The sequence below is a fragment of the Ranitomeya variabilis genome, chromosome 3 (assembly GCF_051348905.1).
Source record: "Ranitomeya variabilis isolate aRanVar5 chromosome 3, aRanVar5.hap1, whole genome shotgun sequence".
NCBI classification, from domain to species: domain Eukaryota; kingdom Metazoa; phylum Chordata; class Amphibia; order Anura; family Dendrobatidae; genus Ranitomeya; species Ranitomeya variabilis.
This window is the reverse complement of record NC_135234.1, coordinates 715386224-715409551: the sequence shown is the minus strand read 5'-3', so window position 1 is coordinate 715409551 and position 23328 is coordinate 715386224. Positions and strand designations below refer to the sequence as shown.

Here is a 23328-nt window from a genome sequence, read left to right as displayed (position 1 = left end):
GTGTTCTCGTTCTTCGCAGTAGTAGTGATGGGACTTTATGGTGAGCGTGATTCCTGAGAGCAAATAAATCAATTCTCGTGATATGAGTTTTCTTTTGTTTCCTTGATCCATGTTCTTTGCTTCGGCGTGTGCAAAGTGCGCTAATGCCCCCCTGAGCTCCCAGTACTCCAGGCTTTCCTCTTCTCATCTGTAGTAGCAGATACATATATACGTCACCTGTACACATATACCTAGCCATATATGTGTCTGTATATATACATATCTAGTGATCAGTGCTTTCTCCTTGTTCCAACTGTACGAAGAAGAAGAAATGAGGCAGAATGTATGTCTTTGTCACAGTTCTCATCTAGTCTCGAGACTGGTAGAAGAGAATATACCCAGATTCAGAGTTTTTAGAGATGTCCGACGTTAACCCGTAGAATTCTTCTATCGCTTGTGCATCTATTTTCTGCAGAAATAAAAAAAAAACAAAAAAAACATGGGAATTTAATGTACGGCTCTAAAAAGTGATTTTAACAACTATACAACTAAAGGGTATGTCATTTACACAATAAAAAAGGGTCATCCATTAATTCTTTTTTTTTTTTTTTACTATGGGCCTAAAGATTAACAGGCAGATAGTTGCAAACTACCTGCTTGTTGTGCCGTCTGAGTGATCACTGAGCGCTCCTGCCAGCGATTCAGCTGCTCCACGCCAAAAGAGAAGCTCTTCTTCTTCTGGGCTGCTCTGTCGGGGGTGTGACTGCTGGCGTCATGCTGATTGACAGCCAACTTCACGCATTTAGGAAAACCAGTCACTGCTCTATAGGCATCACATCAGGGGAAGCAGCTGAATTGCCAGCAGGACCAGTCTGTGACCACGCTGTGGCGGCCAAGATCAGCGCCGGGCACAAGACAGGTAGTTAGTGACTACCTGAGTGTCCGTTCTTAGGAACATTGCATAAAATATATATATATATATATATATATATATATATATATATATATATATATATATATATATATATATATATATATATATATATATATATTTAAAAAAAAAAAAAAAGGATTGCCCATCTAACAGGGATAATGTTACCTTGTAAAGGGGTTTTTGACTTTCAGAAAGTGGTCTCCAAACACTTAGACGCATGTAGAATTGAGAAAGATGGCACTCACCCTAATCCACCCGCTGCTGCTCTGATCTCTGCTTTTTGGCTGCAGCAGTGAAAGCACAACTACAACTCACATCACCGCTGCAGCCAATCTCTGAGATCAGCGGTTCTGCCAATGTAGACGGAACAAGTTGCTTAGCTTAATGAGTGGCTGCAGCTGGGATGTGCGCTGTTCATACAAGACTACTACAGCTGGCACAGAAATCAAGCCGATGCTGGACCCGGTGAGGAGAGTTTTTTTTTTTATCCATTTTACTTACCTGTGAGTGTTTGAGCTTCACTTTGCAGACAGCGTAAAACCCCTTTAATTTCAGTGGACAGAGGGGTCTTGCAAAACAGATGATGCAACACTTTCTGGTTAATAATACGAGGTCCAGCTGAAAGCTCCCTATTCTTTCACCTCAACGGGCTCTATAAGAGGGTAAGGACGTACCAAGAGGGGTGTCAAACACAGAAAATCCTATTGAAGGAGATTTCCCATTTGAAGAAAAATGGACTGCTTCAGTGCTTCAGAGGCAAAGCTGCCTCTGTAGTGGAAGTGCACAGTTCGGGCCAGGGGAGCAATAACATCCCTGGTCTGAACGGTTCCATCAATCATCAGTACGGCACTGCCTCCCAGGCAAATAGGAAGTTCCTGAAGATCAATCATGAGAACCACCCCTTTAAACCCTCATGTCCTGGTGCCGGCGCATGAATGCTCCAAACAGTTCTTTACGGCAATATTCCAACCATCTACATGAAAGAGTGCTGAAGCCAAATCTCTGTTCTCGTTCTGTACCAAGGCCGGTATCTGGCAGCGGTCACAAGCACAGAAAAAAATGTCAGAAATCTGAAAAGGGTCAGCGGAGCAGCAGTGCTGGAACAGCAGTGCTGGAACAGCGGAGGGTTCAGCAGGTAAGTAATGCCTCATACACAGAGAAATTTCAAAAATAAATAAACACCTTGAAATGTAAATGGCAATAGGTTCCTGGATACTTTTTGAACAAAGCAGGTGTAAATATTCACTATAAGAGAAAAATCAAGAATTTCCAAATTTATTCAATTTTTTTTTTCCAGAAATTCTCTTCTCAGAACTTGATGATCAGAAAGGAATATGAAAAATAAAGTCAAAACTTAATTTAGTCTGTCTGGAAATTACTTACCTCTACAATGTCATCATCAAACAACAGCCAGAAGTCGTGGCTCTTCACTATTGCAATATAATGTCCCCTGTTTGGACCACTGTTAAAATAAGGGGTAGGGAAAAAAAGAAAAAGGAACAATGAATTTAATATCAAAGAGCCTGACAAATTCAGTACGGTAACTTTACTGCTAAATATAAGTCTATAATTGCATTAGATGAATATATCCATGCCTGTCCATTCTTAACTATGAGAAAGACCACCTCAGAATTATGTACACCTCTTTTTAGGCGGAAAACGGCAAAAAAAAATAAAAATAAAATAAAAAAGAACATATACGCTGCAATGCCAAGATTCAGTCTTCTGTAACTTTTTTTCAATTAAAATAATCTAGCTTTGAAAGTGGTGAAGAGGCTACAAAAAGTGACAGGTCCATTCTTAAGAGCCGCTTTGGGATGGACGCCCCTTGTAGTTGAAATCTTTGGAAATTGTGTAAGCCAGGACTCACCATTAATCTAGACGGCAAACAAGGTCTACAATTCTCAGGAACCTCTGGAGAACGTATGCCAGTTTAGGCATGCACAACAACAAAAGGTCCTTATAGAACGCGATCCTACCTTCCACAGTGGACAACCACAGCGACAAGGTCATACATTCGGTCTGGGTTGGTGGCATCTCCCGATGTGTTAAAAAGTCGAAGCTCTAAAGGAAAAACTACTCGGTATGAGAGCTTAGTATATCGATGCAGCTGGTCCATGTATTTGAACCTTTTTAGGTGAAGAGCTAAAATCATAGGCAGCTTTTTTACTTTCATCCTGAAATGGACAAATACAGCACGATTAGATAAGAGAACGATCATCTGGACACGAACGGTTAACAAATGTGGCAATAAAATGATAATCCGCAGCGTCTGGTCTGTCTGCCTTTACTTCCAAAAGATACAACTTTGATTTTTCGGCCAATGTAGCTGTATTTTTTTTTTTGTGCGCAGAGTTATAATTTTCAACATTCATTGTACGGAAAATTGGGGAAATACGCCATAAAAAAGTGAAAAAGTATAAAATATATATAAAAATAAAAGGGAACACTAATAATCCACATACTAGATATTACGGAATGAAATATTCCAGTTGCAAATCTTTATTCATTACATAGTGGAATGGATTGAGAACAAAAAAACAAAGATAGTCAATGTAAATCAAAATTAATATCCCAGGGACGTCTGGATTTGGAATGATATTGGAACCAAAGTGGAAAATCAAATTACAGGCTGATCCAACTTCAGTGGAAATGCCTCAAGACAAGAAGACAATGCCTCAAAACATCCATGAAGAGCACAGGGCGCAAATGTTGAATCTGCCAATCTTGGTGTTCTCTGGCAAATGTCAATCGCCCTGCATGATGTTTGGCTGTAAGCACAACACCCACTTGTGCACATCTGGCCCTCATACTACCCTCATAGTCTGTTTCTGACAGTGTGAGCAGACACATGGATGTTAGTGGCCTACTGGAGGTCATTTTGCAGGGCTCTGGCACTGCTCTTCCTTTCACAATAGAGGTGGTATTGCTCCTGCTGCTGGGTTGTTGCCCTCCTACGGCCCCCTCCACTTCTCCTGGTATGTACTCCGTGCACTGGACACTGTGCTGACAGACACAGGTACCCTTATTGCCACAGCTCGTATTGATGTGCCATTCTGGATAAGCTGCACTACCTGAGCAACTTCTGGGGGTTGTAAACACTGCCTCATGCTACTGTACAGTACCTCTAGGGGGTGAGAGCAACGACAAAATGCAAAAGTGACCAAAATAGCCAAAAAGAATGAGAACGGAGAAATGGTCTTTGGTCACCCCCTGCAGAACCACTCCTTTATAGGGGTTGTCTTGCTAATTGCCTATCATCTCTACCTGCTATCTATTCCATTTGCACAATTGATTACAGTGTTTCATAACTGGACAGACTGATTTCACAAGTGTGATTAACTTGGAGTTACATTGTGTTGTTTAAGTGTTCCCTTTATTTTTTTGAACAGTATATCATGTCTGAAACGTTATCTCAAGGTCAGTACATAAGTCCCCATTGCAAAATACATCACCTCTTATGTGCTTCCTGCTTACTGCGACATTCTTCACAGTAATACTTGTACTCACTACAAAGGGTCTCCGTGTTGCTAAAACCCCTAAAGTGAATAAAATACATAAAATTAATTAAAATAAACTGTTAATGGTTGACAATTACTAGTGATGAGCGACCGTGCTTGGATAACGTGTTATTTGAGCAAGCTCGGGTGTTATCCGAGGATCTAGGGTGTGCTCAAACAATATGTTCGAGTCCCTGCGGCTGCATGGTTTGTGGCTGTTAGGCAATCCCTGCATGTGTTACGGCTGTCAAACAGCCACGAGACATGAAGCCACGGGGACAGAAATATATTACTCAAGCATGCCGAGGTCACTCGGATAACACCTGAGCATGCTCAAACACCTTATCCAAGGACGGTCGCTCATCACCAATACTTAAAGGTAACAAATCTTAACATCCCCCAATGAAGAGATCAGAGAACCAGGTTATGATTTTCCCAAACATTGGCCCTGCAAGGAAGAGATCCATACCAAGCTTATGCTATCCTGTATCCATGAGGGTAAGGAAAACTCACCAATTGTGGGGGGTCCGACTGCGGATCCCGAGCATGGGGGTCTGCGAAGTCCTGTCTCAATGAAGTGATGGCCAACATGCACACCTCCGCTCCATTCATTAACTATGGGACTACCGGGGATAGAGAGCGGGACACACCTGTCTTCTTATAGAGCGTGATGGGACAGCAAGGGTGCATGCTCCACCTCCACTCCATGCAGCCAGGGCTTTGTAAAGCCCCGTTCTCAAGATTATTGGCTCTAGAGGTCAGACCCACAGAAAAGAGTAAGTTATCCAATATCCTAAAGATAGGGGATAACTTTTTAAAGAGGGTTCCCAACTTCATGACAAACCCTCAAATTTTATTCTAAAAAGAAAAGTCCAGATCCAGCACTGAGTTGCCATCGCTGCCCCCAGATTCTGTTATTGTCTGACAGCGCTGCAACCGATCAGTGAGGTCAGCAGCTAGTGGGTAAAGCCGCTGACCTCAGTTATTGGTTGCGGTGCTTTTGAAACCAAAACTTGGTAAAAACCTTTTAAGCAAAGTTCTAATTGCACTGGATTACACATCCTCCACCGATGCTGAATCACGTCAAAAATTATAGCCCAGAGGTGCATTTACAATGCAAAAGCATGCAGACAGAAACATGTGCCCCTGGGGGGTACTGGGTCTCATCAAGGAGATTCAGCTACAGAATAAGGTCATACAAGTAATGCACCGTAAGGAAAAAGGTATGCAAATCAGTCCTTTATCAGAGGGAAGAAAACTGTCTCTAGACTGCCACCGATCCACGGGAATTACCCTACAAGTCAATATTGGACCCTGGTAACGTAGCTACGCTCAATGGAAGGCATTAGGAGGACAGTGTCCTTCCTTCTGGAAGAGAACTAGTCTGCACAACAACAAAATACAATATATTTAACAGCTTAGCGGCGTCACTACGGTGCAGCGAGTTCATCAGAAATAGATGAACCTAGATGAGATAGATGAGAAGTGTGTGCTATTAACCTGGAAATCTGCAGTGCATACTGTCAGCAGCAATGGTGAACTTATAATATACACAGTTCAGTGGTTTTCCTCTATAATAACATGAAAAAAGACGGCATGGGGTAAGAGTGCTGAAGCCCAGCCCGCATGGATCCCGAACTGAATGACAATTACCTTAAACAGTGTGTGATCGATGTGTTCTGTTCAACATCTACAGAAAGATCTAAAAAATCTTCATCTTTACTGCTTATCTGCAACAAAAAATAACATTTATAAAAATACATTTAGATGTCCCATTTCTTCTCAATGTCCACTGTGCACAGCCCCCTACCGAGGTCCTTCTTACACCAGCCGGCAGGCAGCACCAAATAACGGCCGATCAGCCGATTGGCAGCGGATTAATCTGTATACACAGGCTCTCGGCAGCACAAGTATTGTTTACATAGGAATATGTCGAGAACTATTCTCTCCCTTACAATACGCTCATTAAAGTGACCTCTGTGGAGACCTCCAGCAAATCGTTATGATCGGCGGGAGAAATCTGGCGGTAGGTGTTCATTTTCTCAGCAGTGCCATCAAAGGAGAAATTAAGGTTCCAGGCCCTCAAACTCATTGGATGAAAGTCGTCCAAACTCGTCAGGTTCCACGGAACTGGGCAATCATCTGTCATGTATGGAAGCCTCCCAGCTCTCCCAGTGAGAGGATAGTGGCGGAGAGAGGGATAAGGCTACTGAAAGTTCAAAGCCCAATCCTTTGTATTCAAATAAATGTAATCCCTGATGTGTGTAATGTATGTGTATACCACAAGGCTGCATGATTCTGGAGTCCAGACTAATCCAGCTCTGCCCTTGGCCGGCTCTGCACAGCGCTGCACCAGTTGATTGACAAGTCTCTTCCTAAGTACACAGGAGACCTGCAGCACTGCTGGCTAAAGCTTCCCTCAGGGGTGGTATTGGAGTAGTCAGGTCTCGTCTCCGGCTATGGTCCTTGGCCGGATCTATAAAGTAACACCGGGGCGATTCAGTGAATAATATACCTGGCTGCAATCATGCTGCCCGTTGTTGGGGCAACATGAATCGTCTGACTGGTTCCCTTTAAAAAGAGATATGAACATGAATATAGAGGTTGATACAAAAAAAATAAATAAGATTTTCATTTTGACTATCATTGTATTATGAGACGCTCTGTAGTTTCCTACTATACTTTGTTTCAAACCCTCCTTATTTTTTTAAGATCTCGGCCTACTGTCAGCAAACTACATATTCTTGTATACATCCAGAAGCTGAAATCCTGCCGTGATCGTTTCGATCTGGCAGTGCACACCTTATTACTGCAGTAACAAGTAGTCATCACCTATCCAACGTGACAACCACTGACACCAGACACACTTGTCCCATCTGAACTGAGCGGCAGAGTCCATGCCCAACCGGCGCTCCATTTATTGACTATGGGTCTGACGGAGAACGCCTCTGGTGCCCTAGTGGTGGCCACCTTATTTCCAGAGCAGAATTTCATTTCAAGACCATGCATAGGCACCTTTTCCTTTCTTGTGTTTTTCCCTCATTTCTCTTCTGATGCTGTTTTTTTCAGGGCACACGAGTCAATAAGGGTATGTGCACACGTTGGGGATTCTCTGCGGATCCGCAGCGTTTTTTGCGGTGCAGAAACGCTGCAGATTTGCAAGTGATTTACAGTACAATGTAAATCAATGTGAAAAAAAAACAAAACGCTGTGCTAATGGTACGGAAAATTCCGTGAGGAAACGCTGCGGATTAAAAGAAGTAGCACGTCACTTCTTTTTTGCGGATCTGCAGCGTTTTTTTGTAACCATTCCATTATACAGTCACGGCCAAAAGTATTGACACCCCTGCAATTCTGTCAGATAATACTCAGTTTCTTCCTGAAAATGATTGCAAACACAAATTCTTTGTTATTATTATCTTCATTTAATTTGTCTTAACCCCTTAAGCCCCGAGGGTGGTTTGCACGTTAATGACCAGGCCAATTTTTACAATTCTGACCACTGTCCCTTTATGAGGTTATAACTCTGGAACGCTTCAACGGATCTTGGCGATTCTGACATTGTTTTCTCGTGACATATTGTACTTCATGTTAGTGGTAAAATTTCTTCGATATAACTTGCGTTTATTTGTGAAAAAAACGAATATTTGGCGAAAATTTGGAAAATTTTGCAATTTTCCAACTTTGAATTTTTATGCCCTTAAATCACAGACATATGTCACACAAAATACTTAATAAATAACATTTCCCACATGTCTACTTTACATCAGCACAATTTTGGAACCAAAATTTTTTTTTGTGACGGAGTTATAAGGGTTAAAAGTTGACCAGCAATTTCTCATTTTTACAACACCATTTTTTTTTAGGGACCACATCTCATTTGAAGTCATTTTGACGGGTCTATATGATAGAAAATACCCAAGTGTGACACCATTCTAAAAACTGCACCCCTCAAGGTACTCAAAAACACTTTCAAGAAGTTTATTAACCCTTCAGGTGTTTCACAGGAATTTTTGGAATGTTTAAATAAAAATGAACATTTAACTTTTTTTCACACAAAATTTATTTCAGCTCCAATTTGTTTTATTTTACCAAGGGTAACAGGAGAAAATAGACCCCAAAAGTTGTTGTACAATTTGTCCTGAGTACGCTGATACCCCATATGTGGGTGTAAACCATTGTTTGGGCGCAGGGCAGAGCTCGGAAGGGAAGGAGCGCCATTTGACTTTTCAATGCAAAATTGACTGGAATTGAGATGGGACGCCATGTTGCATTTAGAGAGCCCTTGATGTGCCTAAACATTGAAACCCCTAACAAGTGACACCATTTTGGAAAGTAGACCCCCTAAGGAACTTATCTAGATGTGTGGTGAGCACTTTGACCCAACAAGTGCTTTACAGAAGTTTATAATGCAGAGCCGTAAAAATAAAAAATCATATTTTTTCACAAAAATGATCTTTTCACCCCCAATTTTTTATTTTCCCAAGGGTAAGAGAAGAAATTGAACCCCAAAAATTGTTGTGCAATTTGTCCTGAGTACACTGATACCCCATATGTGGGTGTAAACCATTGTTTGGGCGCAGGGCAGAGCTCAGAAGCGAAGGAGCGCCATTTGACTTTTCAATGCAAAATTGACTGGAATTAAGATGGGATGCCATGTTGCGTTTGGAGAGCCCCTGATGTGCCTAAACATTAAACCCCCCCACAAGTGACACCATTTTGGAAAGTAGACCCCCTAAGGAACTTATCTAGATGTGTTTTGAGAGCTTTGAACCCCCAAGTGTTTCAACTACAGTTTATAACGCAGAGCCGTGAAAATAAATTTTTTTTTTTTTTTTTTTCACAAAAATGATTTTTTAGCCCCCAGTTTTGTATTTTCACAAGGGTATCAGGATAAATTGGACCCTAAAAGTTGTTGTCCAATTTGTCCTGAGTACGCTGATACCCCCTATGTGGGGGGGAACCACTGTTTGGGTGCATGACAGAGCTCGGAAGGGAAGGAGCGCCATTTGGAATGCAGACTTAAATGGATTGGTCTGCAGGCGTCACGTTGCATTTGCAGAGCCCCTGATGTACCCAAACAGTACAAACCGCCCACAAGTGACCCCATATTGGAAACTAGACCTCCCAAGGAACTTATCTAGATGTGTTGTGAGAACTTTGAACCCCCAAGTGTTTCACTACAGTTTACAACGCAGAGCCGTGAAAATAAAACATATTTTTTTTCCCACAAAAATGATTTTTAGCCCCCCAAATTTTTATTTTCCCAAGGATAACAAGAGAACTTGGACCCCAGAAGTTGTTGTTCAATTTGTCCCTAGTACGCTGATACCCCATATGTTGGGGTAAACCCCTTTTTGGACGCACGGGAGAGCTCGGAAGGGAAGGAGCACTGTTTTACTTTTTCAACGCAGAATTGGCTGGAATTGAGATTGGACGCCATGTCGCGTTTGGAGAGCCCCTGATGTGCCTGAACAGTGGAAACTCCCCAATTCTACCTGAAACCCTACCCCTAACCGTTTACTGAACATTTTCTGACAGTCATAAGTGCCACGTATATAAGTGCCACGTATTTAAGAGCCACGTATTTAAGAGCCACGTATTTAAGTGCCACGTATTTAAGTGCCACGTATTTAAGTGCCACGTATTTAAGTGCCACGTATTTAAGTGCCACGTATTTAAGTGCCACGATATTTCAGTGCCACGTATTTCAGTGCCACGTATTTCAGTGCCACGTATTTCAGTGCCACGTATTTCAGGCACTGAAAAATACGTGGCACGTAAATACTTCAGTGCCACGATATTTCAGTGCCACGATATTTCAGTGCCACGATATTTCAGTGCCACGATATTTCAGTGCCACGTATTTCAGGCACTGAAAAATACGTGGCACGTAAATACGTGGCACGTAAATACGTGGCACGTAAATACGTGGCACGTAAATACGTGGCACGTAAATACGTGGCACGTAAATACGTGGCACGTAAATACGTGGCACTGAAATACGTGGCACTGAAATACGTGGCACTGAAATACGTGGCACTGAAATACGTGGCACTGAAATACGTGGCCACTGAAATATCGTGGCACTTATATACGTATATAAACGTATATTTCAGTGCCACGTATTTCAGGTTAGGGGTAGGGTTAGGGGTAGGGTTAGGGTTTTTTGTTTTTTTCTTGTTTTCTTGTGTTTTTCTATAAAAACGCATGCGTTTTACCGCGTTTACATGCATTTTTTCACACATGCGGTTTTTTTTAAAAAACATTTTGGTCCACAGAGTCATGTGAGGTCTTGTTTTTTGCGGGACGAGTTGACGTTTTTATTGGTAACATTTTCGGACACGTGACCATTTTTTACCACTTTTTATTCCGATTTTTGTGAGGCAGAATAACCAAAAACCAGCTATTCATGAATTTCTTTTGGGAGAGGCGTTTATACCCTTCTGCGCTTGGTAAAATTGATAAAGCAGTTTTATTCGTCGGGTCAGTACGATTACAGCGATACCTCATTTATATCATTTTTTTATGTTTTGACGCTTTTATACGATAAAAACTATTTTATAGAAAAAATAATTATTTTGGCATCGCTTTATTCTGAGGACTATAACTTTTTTATTTTTTTGCTGATGATGCTGTATGGCGGCTCGTTTTTTGCGGGACAAGATGACGTTTTCAGCGGTAACATGGTTATATCCGTCTTTTTGATCGCGTGTTATTCCACTTTTTGTTCGGCGGTATGGTAATAAAGCGTTTTTTGCCTCGTTTTTTTTTTTTTTTTTCTTACGGTGTTTACTGAAGGGGTTAACTAGTGGGCCAGTTTTATAGGTTGGGTCGTTACGGACGCGGCGATACTAAATATGTGTACTTTTATTGTTTTTGTTTGTTTTTTTTAGATAAAGAAATGTATTTATGGGAATAATATTTTTTTTTTTATTATTATTTATTTAGGAATTTTTTTATTTTTTTTTTACACATGTGGAAATTTTTTTTTATTACTTTTTTACTTTGTCCCAGGGGGGGACATCACAGATCGCAGATCTGATAGTGTGCACAGCACTCTATCAGATCCGCGATCATACTTTCATCGGAGCAGGCTGCAGCTTTCATCTGCAGCCTGCTCCGACCCGGAAGTGCTCCCTGCAGGACCCGGATACAGCCCCTCGGCCATTTTGGATCCGGGGCCTGCAGGGAGAAGACGTTCGGTACGAGGTGAGTACATCACCTTGTACCGATCGTCTCAGGGAAGCACGCAGGGAGCCCCCTCCCTGCGCGATGCTTCCCTGTACCGCCGGTACACCGCGATCATGTTTGATCGCGGTGTGCCGGGGGTTAATGTGCCGGGGGCGGTCCGTGACCGCTCCTGGCACATAGTGCCGGATGTCAGCTGCGATATGCAGCCGACACCCGGCCGCGCTCCCCCCGTGAGCGCGGCCGATCGCGTATGACGTACTATCCCGTCACCGGGAATTAAGGCCCACCCCACCTCGACGGTATAGTACGTCATACGGGCTTAAGGGGTTAAATGAAAAAACACAAAAAGAATTGTCCTAAAGCCAAATTGGATAAAATTCCACACCAAACATAAAAAAGGGGGTGGACAAAAGTATTGGCACTGTTCGAAAAATCATGTGATGCTTCTCTAATTTGTGTAATTAACAGCACCTGTAACTTACCTGTGGCACCTAACAGGTGTTGGCAATAACTAAATCACACTTGCAGCCAGTTGACATGGATTAAAGTTGACTCAACCTCTGTCCTGTGTCCTTGTGTGTACCACATTGCGCATGGAGAAAAGAAAGAAGACCAAAGAGCTGTCTGAGGACTTGAGAAACCAAATTGTGAGGAAGCATGAGCAATCTCAAGGCTACAAGTCCATCTCCAAAGACCTGAATGTTCCTGTGTCTACCGTGCGCAGTGTCATCAAGAAGTGTAAAGCCCATGGCACTGTGGCTAACCTCCCTAGATGTGGACGGAAAAGAAAAATTGACAAGAGATTTCAACACAAGATTGTGCGGATGTTGGATAAAGAACCTCGACTAACATCCAAACAAGTTCAAGCTGCCCTGCAGTCCGAGGGTACAACAGGGTCAACCTGTACTATCCGTCGGCGTCTGAATGAAAAGGGACTGTATGGTAGGAGATCCAGGAAGACCCCACTTCTTACCCCGAGACATAAAAAAGCCAGGCTGGAGTTTGCCAAAACTTACCTGAAAAGTCTAAAACGTTTTGGAAGAATGTTCTCTACAGATGAGACAAAAGTGGAGCTTTTTGGGCAAAGGCATCAACATAGAGTTTACAGGAGAAAAAAAGAGGCATTCAAAGAAAAGAACACGGTCCCTACAGTCAAACATGGTGGAAGTTCCCTGATGTTTTGGGGTTGCTTTGCTGCCTCTGGCACTGGACTGCTTGACTGTGTGCATGGCATTATGAAGTCTGAAGACTACCAACAAATTTTGCAGCATAATGTAGGGCCCAGTGTGAGAAAGCTGGGTCTCCCTCAGAGGTCATGGGTCTTCCAGCAGGACAATGACCCAAAACACACTTCAAAAAGCACTAGAAAATGGTTTGAGAGAAAGCACTGGAGACTTCTAAGGTGGCCAGCAATGAGTCCAGACCTGAATCCCATAGAACACCTGTGGAGAGATCTAAAAATGGCAGTTTGGAGAAGGCACCCTTCAAATATCAGGGACCTGGAGCAGTTTGGCAAAGAAGAATGGTCTAAAATTCCAGCAGGGCATTGTAAGAAACTCATTGATGGTTACTGGAAGCGGTTGGTCGCAGTTATTTTGGCTAAAGGTTGTGCAATAAAGTATTAGGCGGAGGGTGCCAATACTTTTGTCTGGCCCATTTTTGGAGTTTTGTGTGAAATGATCAATGTTTTGCTTTTTGCTTCATTCTCTTTTGTGTTTTTTCATTTAAGACAAATTAAATGAAGATAATAAAACCAAAGAATTTGTGATTGCAATCATTTTCACGAAGAAACTGAGTATTATCTGACAGAATTGCAGGGGTGTCAATACTTTTGGCCATGACTGTAGAAATCCGCAGAGGTAAAAAAAAAAACCCGCTGAAAATCCACAAAAAATCCGCAGCAAAACCGCTGCGAAACTGCACAAAAAAAAGCAACAAATCCGCAGCTGCGTTTTCTGCCAAGACATGCAGAATCCGCACCAGAAATTCCTAAGCCTAATCCGCAACGTGTGCACATAGCCTTAATATCATATGCGAGCAATTTCCCATTACATGTAAATCTCCATAATATAAAAAGACAATCTCACCGTCTCACATGTAAGACATCTGGTTTCATTAGTTAACGTTCCCTGAAAGATCTCGTGCACCCAGGTGGGGTCCGGCGTGCTGTTATTGTTCTCATTATCCAGGTTCCCGTTGGGTATCCGGCCGTTCTGCTTTTCCTGCTTTCTCTCTTCTTGTAATATATCGGCGATCGTATTGAGCAGGTAGTTTAAGAACTCATGAGCGTCCTGTTGCATGTAGTTGTCGAAAAGTTCTGAAAAAGAAAGCAAACCTGAGCTACCTGAACGGTCGCATCTTGGCACCGTCCAGGTTGAAAACTATTTATCCCCAGAAATGGATTATGCCGTGGAACAAAACGACGGACAGGTGAGTGATATTGTTTTGTTTTATTACAGGAGACGATGGCTTCAATGGAATGGCAGTTGACATGAGTACGATTTAATTTAGAATCATTAAAGGAGTCTGTCATTCTTTCAATTAACAGACTTCATTCTGGCGGTGTCTTTATTTACAATAATTTAGGATTAGTAATGGACAGGTGTCTTATAGATGCCTCTCCATTACTAAGCTGTGGGCTTGATGTCACCTTTGTATTGTAAGGTTACATCAATCGCACAAATTTGAACCCCACTTGCCACCACTACAGGGCAAGTGAGAACAGCTGGGCGAAGCGTCAGAATTGGCACATCTAATAGATGCGGTCTGCTATTTTTAGGCTGTGAGGGGGGGGAGGAAACACCAATATCATGGCCCCTTACCAGCCTGAGAATACCAGCCCCCACCTTTAGCTTGGCTGGGTGTCAAAAATGAAAGGGGTGGGGGTCCCACGCTTTTTTTTATTTATTTAAATAATTAAAAAAAAAACAAAACAGTGTGGGGACCCCTCTATTTTTGATAATCAGCTTTGCCAACACTGACAGCTGAGGGTAGCAGCCCCCAGCTGTCAGTTTTGCCTGGCTGGTTATAGAAAATACAGGGGAACCCACGCCGTATTTTTTATTTATGTATTTATTTATAGCGCAGACGGTGGGTGAGAATACTCACATCAGCTGCTCCTGCTGTCACTGTAGTCCATCAGCCGACACCAATGACAGGAGGTAAACTTTACACTTCTGATCATAGCTGCAGGCTATTCCTGTGATTTGACGGCGTGGGAACCGTGGATGTGGGATCTCAGCACTGAGGAAAAGTCTCACGGTGCAGAGGTAAATTCACCAAAGTTCACTGTGAGAATTTCACTGCAGTGAATTTGAACTGCGGGGAACTTACGGTGCAGAAGTCACCGCAGTTCATTTGCCTTCTGAGAACACAGTGTCAGTGCCCGTCAGTGACCTCGATGACGTCACCGCTAGTCGCCAACGCTGCACTCGCAGCAGCTCATTCACTAGTGGCTCTCAGCCTGGACGGTCGCATATTCGCACCGTCCAGATTGAAAACTATTTATCACCCAGACATGGATTACGGCGTGGGACAGAACGACGGACAGATAAAGGATATTGTTGTTCTTTATTTTTGTTTTATTATTGGAGATGAGGTATTCAGTGGAATTAGGTGTTCTACTCATCTGTGTGTTATCATTTTCAAATAAAAACAGAAAACCGTGTTTTGTTTTATTTCAGACTTTATTCTGGCTGTGGGTTTAGTTACCATACAACTACAGGATTAGTAATGGATGGGGTCTTATAGACACCTCTCCATTACAAATCTGTGGGCTTGATGTCACCGAACAATACAAAAGGTGATATGAACCCCAAAAATATGAACCCCAACCGCCATCACTACAGGGCAAGTGGGAAGAGCCGGGCAAAGCAGCCAAATTGCTGCATCTAATAGACGTGCTATTTCTGGATGGCTGCAATATCCATGGCCCCTTACCAGCCTGAGAACACCAGCCCTCAGCTGTCTGCTTTAGGTTGGCTGGTTGCCAAAAATGGGGGGGACCCCACACTTTTTTTTTTGTACTATTTATCTAAATAATTAAAAAATACACCAAGGGGATCCCTTTATTGTTGATAACAAGCCTAGCTGAAGGGGACAGCTGAGGTTTTCAGCTCCCAGCTGTTAGTTATGCCTGGCTGGTTATCAAAAATACAGGGAAACCCATTTTTTAATTATTATTATTTATTTACAACGCAGGAGCCGGCTGCTCTTGCTCTCACAGTTATTAGCAGCAGCAGGCGTCGGCCGATGGGAGTAGTCTCACCAGCCGACTCTAGTGATCGGAGGTACAGTTTATACCTCTGATCACAGCTGGGCGCTCACGCTGTCTTCTGACACCGTGGGAACCGTGGCTCTCTGACCGGTGGTGATGATTTTACCGCTGATCAGAAGAAGTGTTTGCTGTGCGGTCATGCACATGACTGCGTGGTGAACACTGGATGTTCGGGCCCCTCATTCAAGAGAATGGGATCTGAGGTTCGGGTCCAAGTACTGTTCTGGTACCCAAACACTGGTAAATAGGCTCTGGTAGAACGATATCCTATTCTTTAAAAAAATGTTACTGACATCCGTAAATACGTGTGAACAGGGTTTTAAGCCAATAAAAATGATTCTGGATCTGTGGGGGAATTCAGCAAAAACATAGGCTGTATATAAAGTTATCTTTTCCCAAAGACAGTGACCATACAGTAGGAACGCTGCACAGATGGGGGAATCGCACTTAGACAATGATCTGCGCCACAGACATCTTGTGTACACTGCCAGAAAACTCGCCAGCTCAAACATAACAAGGTGGAGGTGTGAATATCGCACCTAGTGGGTATGAGCTCTTATTAAAGGCAGTACTAAGAAGATTTAATTTCTAAAAGGCACATACACCTTAGATTAGCGAGGTGAAGCTCATCAACTGGAAAGGCGCAGGTCCCAGCCAGTGCATGGCATCAGTAGAAAGCAGGAGCTCCAGAACAAGAACTGCACTGATTACTGAGCCGTGTATTATCAGTGCAGCTTCCAAGGCTAAGAAGGGCTTAAAGGGGTTTTCTGCTGTCAACAAGGGCAGAGACGCTGAGCTCCGTTATTGGCTGCAGTGCTATAGACATGACATCAGTGCTGTAGACTAACAGGCATAAGGAGAAGTGGTGCAGACTCCATGCTGGACCTGGCAAGGGTGAATAAACATTTATTTTTTTTTTTTTACGTGCAGAAGGGGGACAGACTTTTTCCAAAACCGGAAAACACCCTTTAAGAACAGGAGATGGCATCAGATGACTGCAGGTCCTGCAACCAACGGAAGTCTAAAGGATTGATAACAACTGCGAGGCGAGAAAGGAGACCGTTCATTGAGCCTCTGAGCAGCTGAACAGATGTGCAGAACAGAAAAGCACCGGGGGCTACGATTACACTGATAATCATCATCCAGTTGTAGCTTCAGCAAAAAGCAACAGATTCCGCTTACAACAGCATTATACGCATGTACGGGGACAGCATTGCATTTTCATCTTCCCACCGAAAACAGAACAGCCGAGAACGATAAAATAAGGTCAGACAACTGGTAGCAGAGGTGGATGGCCGCATGACCACATCCCGAGCACTGCTCCCATCGCTGCTCTATATTTTCTCAAGACATATGGAGATACAAAAAAAGGGCTCGTCCGCTTGTATGGACAGAGATTACGGGGCCGTACAACACAAAGCCATAATACTACAGTGTACAGGAGGCCTTACAGACGATTTTAGGGGTGCGCACACCAGTGTTTTGGGATGTGGATTTATGTGCCTTACCATCAGGCATACTTAACATAAAAAATGCACAAAAAAGTTAAAAAAAAAACCTCAGCAATCCTGTACTTCCTTTATCGTCCTATTTGTGTTTAATAGAATTTTGTATCGTATTAAAATAAACCTGATACATATATTAAGAGATAGTCTCTGGAAAACAACTGGCTGCAGCAGAAGCCTCTCCCCTCTCTGCAGTAGGACAAACTGATCCGCAGGAGCCTCACCCTCTTCTGGACACTTGACGTACTGGCGAGTCATATCGGCGCACCGTCTGATGAACGCTCTATGCTTTATCACGCCGCTCTGAAGCAGGATTACTAGGTATAGCCAACGTTGTGCAGAGGCAAAGGCGGTCTCTACCACCAGACTAAGAGATAATTGTTGGCCAACGGCACAGCCACACCGCTCCCGGCAGCCATGAACCTGGTAGATAGTAGAGCGGTGCATTCCTGAACACAGATTAAAACACTCTTAACATTTTTTACTAGGAATCTATAGCAATTGCTTATCCATTTATGAGCGTTGGATGTCGGACCTCTCGAAACCCTCTACTGTTCACCTACAGTCCCAGGTGCAGCGGTCATACGGTAGGGCTGCGGTACATGGATCACCAAAGCAGAAGGTGCAGCACTCAACCGCACCGCTCTCCACCTTTGTGGTAGTCGGATTACACACTCATGGTCTGTCCTAACAAGACCCCAAAGCTTCATCTTTCTATCGGTTCAACAGCATAAACATACGAGACAAAAACAATGATAAATAAAAGAAGAGGATGAGCAATACTTACCATTTTCTTTCCGTAACCGGGTAATAAATTTCTTTGGAGGAATAACTCCAACTTTTTTCTTTTGCGTGGCTATGCTGTGGAAGAGGTCAGCCAGGCAGGTAAGGAGATTCTCCTTCTTTCTGGGTTGGCTTTTGTAGGCCAGAACTTTTTCTCGAAAAGGGCGGCAGAAATAAAGTGCCTGTAGGACAGAGTTGCAGTAGCAGGTATTCCCGAACTGAGGATGTAAAGGAGAAAAGAAGAACAGGTTACCACATGTGGGCTACTGAAAGTCCACTGGAGGCTTGCGCGTGATGACTTTGCTGCTGACTGACCCATTTGATCATATTTAAAGGGATTTTATAAACTCAGAGGCGGTGTCCATTGGCTTTGGGGGTTTTAAAGCTCAATTTTTTTTTTCCCTGGACAACCTCTTTCAAGCTCAAATATTAGCAATAAGTAAAAGCACAACTACACAAAATCGGTTACCATGGAGACACAAAGCTCTGCACACAGGCTGCAGTAACAAAAACATAAAGGACATTTTTTCATCAAGGCTGTGTTCCATGTCACAGAATTCTCATTTTCGATGCACTGGAACAATGAAAAGGCCCATAACCTTCAACATCTATTCTGCAATGTGCTCTAAATCACACGCAGATTTTTTCCAAGATTTGTCAGATAAGGTTTTGCTTTGCCTACCTAATTATGACTGACTGATTAGGACTATGACATTTCTGTAACCCAATCTAGTGGGGGGGAGGGGAACTTTCCCATCACAGCTCCGGATCCCGTGACCACTAGCTCTAGATCGTGACAGATGCTTTTTAAAATACGGGTCAGAAATGGTAGTCAAGGTTTGGTTGGTTTTGGTGAAAAAGACAAAAAAAGAGGCAAAGTTTTCTTCAGTTTTGTTCAATAAGACAGAGAAAAAAAAAAAGTAGAATTTGGTTTGGAGAGACTGAAGGAGACAGGATAAAGTAATTTTATGGAAGCTTTAGTATACTGGTATGATTCTATAATGGAGCTGGTGAGGATGTTACAAAGATAGATAAAAAGACAAAAAAAAAAAAAGCAGGTAAAAGAAGCAGCAGCAATTGTGATTTAAATGTGATGTATTTGAGAATAAAGAGGATTAGAAGGCGAGCAGTAAACAGTCACTTGGCTCTGCCTCTGGAGTCATGAAGTATAATGGTATTAGGCCACATTCACACCGTCAGTATTTGGTCAGTATTTTACATCAGTATTTGTAATCCAAAACCAGGAGAGGAACAATCAGAGGAAAAGGATAATAGAAACACATCCCCACTTCCATAGAAACTTCCTGGTTTTGGCTTACAGATAATGATGTAAAATACTGACCAAATACTGACAGTGTGAACGTGGTCCAATGGTAGCTTCTACGTAAACTAGAGAGCAGTCAGTCGTATAGAAGTAGTCAGCATTGCCACTGTGCACAGATAGAGTCCTGGGAGCAATACAACCAGGGGCAACAACTTGCATGGAAGACCTATGATCAGTCTTACAGAAAAATTAATAGAAAAGACTAAAGTTCTGGACAATGGCAGAGGAGATAATTTGGAGGGAACGTGGATGACGTCTGTGTGTACAGCTCTGGGAATCAAGTAAGCAGCATTGGAAGGGTTAGAGAACGATGGATGAAAGGAGGAGAGCATGAAAGAAGCTCTGAATGTAGAAGTGTCAGGTGGAGATTATGGACCATGCACATTTCCCTTCCAAGCACATGTACTCTTGGCTCGCTGGTCAGGAGGAGGTTGCATGTGGTACCGTGAAAACTGGGGGCCTTCTTACTGGGGAACATTGTGTTAGTACCTAGCGGGAGCACAGAGGGCAAATATCACCGTTATTATTTGTGGCACTATTAGCGCCGGCTTGGCAGGTTTAGTTTAGGGGCAATATCTATCTGCATTATTATTTATGTAGCATTATTATGGAGAAGTAATGACAATCAATCGTCACAAAATTGGGCGTAACAGCCGGATGGAGAGTTTGTGTAAAGTGGGAAAAGGAACACGCTAAGTGTTAAATGTGTCTGTGTGGCAAAGTCTGCAGCTACAAGTTCTTCCAGGAGGTTTGGGTCAGATGGAATAGACGGGAAAAGTGGGCAATTCATCACAAAAAGATCATCAACCTGTAAGTCACTGGACTGAAAGGGGTTGTCCACTACTAGGACCACCCTTCTGGATCTGAATGTTTGGCGTCACTAAAATAAAGCACTCTTACACTGCCCTCCGGTCCCGGCACACGCGTTCCCGGGGCTGTCATGACACGTAAACTCGGCTCCCTATCAGCACTGGCGTCACTGTCCCCACCTTCGGACGAATTGAACATCAACAAGAAGCCATCTCTGACCTCCTCTTTATGTTCGATTAGTCTGAAGGTGAGGACAGTGATGCCAGCGCTGATTGGGTGCCAGCGTCACAACAACCACACAAGAGCTCCAGGAACACAAGTGCCCATACCGCTGGAACAGCGCCGGCACAGGAGGAGAGTATAGGTGGTTTTATTTTATCAGAGCCAAACATTCAGATCGAGAGTGAATGTCCTAGTAGTGGGCAGCCCCTTTACCTGTAGTCACTTTTATGGTCCCCAGAACTGGAGTGTACAGCTATACAGCGACTACAATGTGGCAATATTAGTCTCTTTATAGGGTTTTTCTTTTATTATGTAACAGATGGTGGTATAAGGCAGTCACTATGTGTCCGCACAGTGGTAGTGTTTGTTATATTGGTCTTCGCACATACAGTACAATTCTTACATTGTGTGAACTTAGACTAGACAATCCTAAAATACCCCAGATTAATCACAGTGGTTCATGCGGTTTTATAACTCTGGCAAATTTGTAGACTGTCGACTCTAATCTAATCTTACACAACTTGTGACTTGACTCACTTTGTGAAGAAAATGTGTGACATGATTTTGGGGCACAGTGCTGATAATTAACAGTGTCTAAAACAGAATAAATATAGTGCAAGTCATAAAAACAGCCTTTTGGAGAAAATTATGCCAGAATTCTGGTGTACTTAGCTAGATAAATCTGCCCCAGTGTGATTTGTCCAGTAGAAGTATTATTAATTTGGTAATGGTCACGTTGTGGTGTTATTATTTGGGTCTACTATAGGGAATATACTGAAAAAAAAAAAAAAAATGGCGTATCAGGAGACATATCCCTTGAGGCTTGTGCCCTTGATCTCTAAGGACCCTGTCTTAACGCAAATAGGTCTATCGACTGGAGATAAGGCCACAATGTCAGAACAGCCATGAAAACAGCTGTCCCACATCTATCTAAAAAACGGGCTTCATCCAAGATAGAAAAGTGACTAAATCCCTTATTTTGTACAGCAGCTCCAAAAATTGCAGACAAAGTGAACTCGGCAATTTTCAGAGCTTTTAAACAAGTTAACGAGGCCTGTCCTTGGGAACGTCGAAGGACAAGAACACTGCAATTGTCTGAGCGCCACCATGACTTTAGACCACCACTTCCCTAAATGGGGTATAAGGATAAAGATGATGAAGCAGGCATGAGGAATAGTGGCGAGTATGCTCGTAGTCGAGTTTCTCCGAGCATGCTCGAGTGGTCTCCAAGTATTTGGGCATGCTCGGAGATTTGGTTTAATGTCCACGAAGCTGCATGATTTGCAACTTCTAGACAGCTTGAATACATGTGGGGATTCCCTAACAAACAGGCAACTCCCACATGTATTCAAGCTGCCTCGACAAACTAAATCTCGAGTGGCCTCCAAAATACTCGGAGACCACCCGAGCATGCTCGGAGAAACTCGAGTAACGAGCATACTCTCATCACTAATAAGAAATAAATCAGCTTTCAGAAAAGTTGGACCAAAATGTTCATACCTGTAATATGCGGGGAAAAGAAAAATGTAGGGAATCACATTTTATTTACCGCATTTTTTGGACCATAAGACACACTTTTTTTCCTCCAAATTTGGGAGGAAAGTGTGGGGTGCGTCTTATGGTCCGAATGTAACATGTGGGGAGGGGGAAGCGGCGGAGTGGGATCGCACTCACAGGAGGCAGGAAAATGTAGCCGCTGCAGGAATCCAGTGATGGGGAAACCACGTGGTCCCGATGCTTAAAATGAAGGAATATTCATTAGCCACTTCCCCGCCCCCTGTCAGCGCCGAGCAGTGGGCAGGGAGCAGCAAACGACCCATCTGGTTCCCCCTGCACTGGATTCCTGCAGCGGCTGGGGAGATCAGGTGTCCGGTGTAGAAGGAGGTGGCAGGAGCAGGATGCCACAGGAGAGATCGCCGCATACCTGAGAGTACAGCCCGGGCTCCTGCTGAGTGCTCCCATATAGGACCCGTGTGAGGTAATGAACAGGGCGGGCTGGAGCATCACATGAAAGCACAGAGCCCTCACGGTTCATGATGTCATCACAGGTCCTGCAGACACCGCACTAGAAACAATGCAGCTTCCTCTCATACGACTTGTGGTGAGGCATGCTGGGAGTTATAGTTCTCCCATGGAATCTTGAAGCAGCACACCAGTGTTCTTTTTCAGTGCTGGAGTGGTGCTTTAAATATAAACCCTGTGCCCCCACTCTTATACTCACCCTCCAGCGTCTTCATATAGTACTTTACAGACACCACACTGTTCCCGCAGCATCATCTTCTACCTGTAGTTTTCAACATAATAACATACTATTATATATAATAACATCACATATAATAGTATGCTATTAAACATTTTACCACTTTTTTTGCTTCAAATATTTTTCCCCCTATCTTCCACCTCTAAAACCTGGGAGCGTCCGGCGTGTCTTATAGTCTGAAAAATATGGTAATCATTCCTCTATAGTGAAACTCATTGATCTCTCTTTAATGGGCATCTGACAGCTTAGAATGATTATAGTTTTCCATGGACGCCAGAAAATATGTAAAATTCACCCATTGTAGTAAAACAGAAGCCAAAATAAAATCTTGATACAATATACTACTGAGGAAGCTCACGCGAAACGCGCGTTGGGGCTGCGTGGTCTGACCGTTTACAAGGACCTATTTGGGTGTGACTTTTTTCTCTGCACTAGATTTAGACTATTCTTGTTGGGCATTCATGGGGTTACAGCTTTGGTGGCAATACATTTTAATTTACCCTAGTTACACCCACAATATTATATTTATTCTCTAGTACTG

General features: G+C 43.1%; 1 protein-coding gene across 1 annotated transcript in view; it reads right to left on the bottom strand.

Moving 5' to 3' along the window:
* USP12 (ubiquitin specific peptidase 12) overlaps positions 1-23328 on the bottom strand; it is a 90147-nt gene that overhangs the window by 1036 nt on the left and 65783 nt on the right. The window contains exons 3-9 of the mRNA XM_077298306.1: positions 18176-18389; positions 13695-13924; positions 6067-6143; positions 4369-4452; positions 2893-3090; positions 2297-2375; positions 1-448 (exon numbers count right to left, since the gene is read on the bottom strand). The exon at positions 1-448 is cut by the window's left edge and continues 1036 nt beyond it. Of these exons, the coding sequence (XP_077154421.1) occupies positions 347-448; positions 2297-2375; positions 2893-3090; positions 4369-4452; positions 6067-6143; positions 13695-13924; positions 18176-18389 (984 nt within the window). The 3' untranslated portion in view covers positions 1-346. The remainder of the gene's footprint in view (positions 449-2296; positions 2376-2892; positions 3091-4368; positions 4453-6066; positions 6144-13694; positions 13925-18175; positions 18390-23328) is intronic.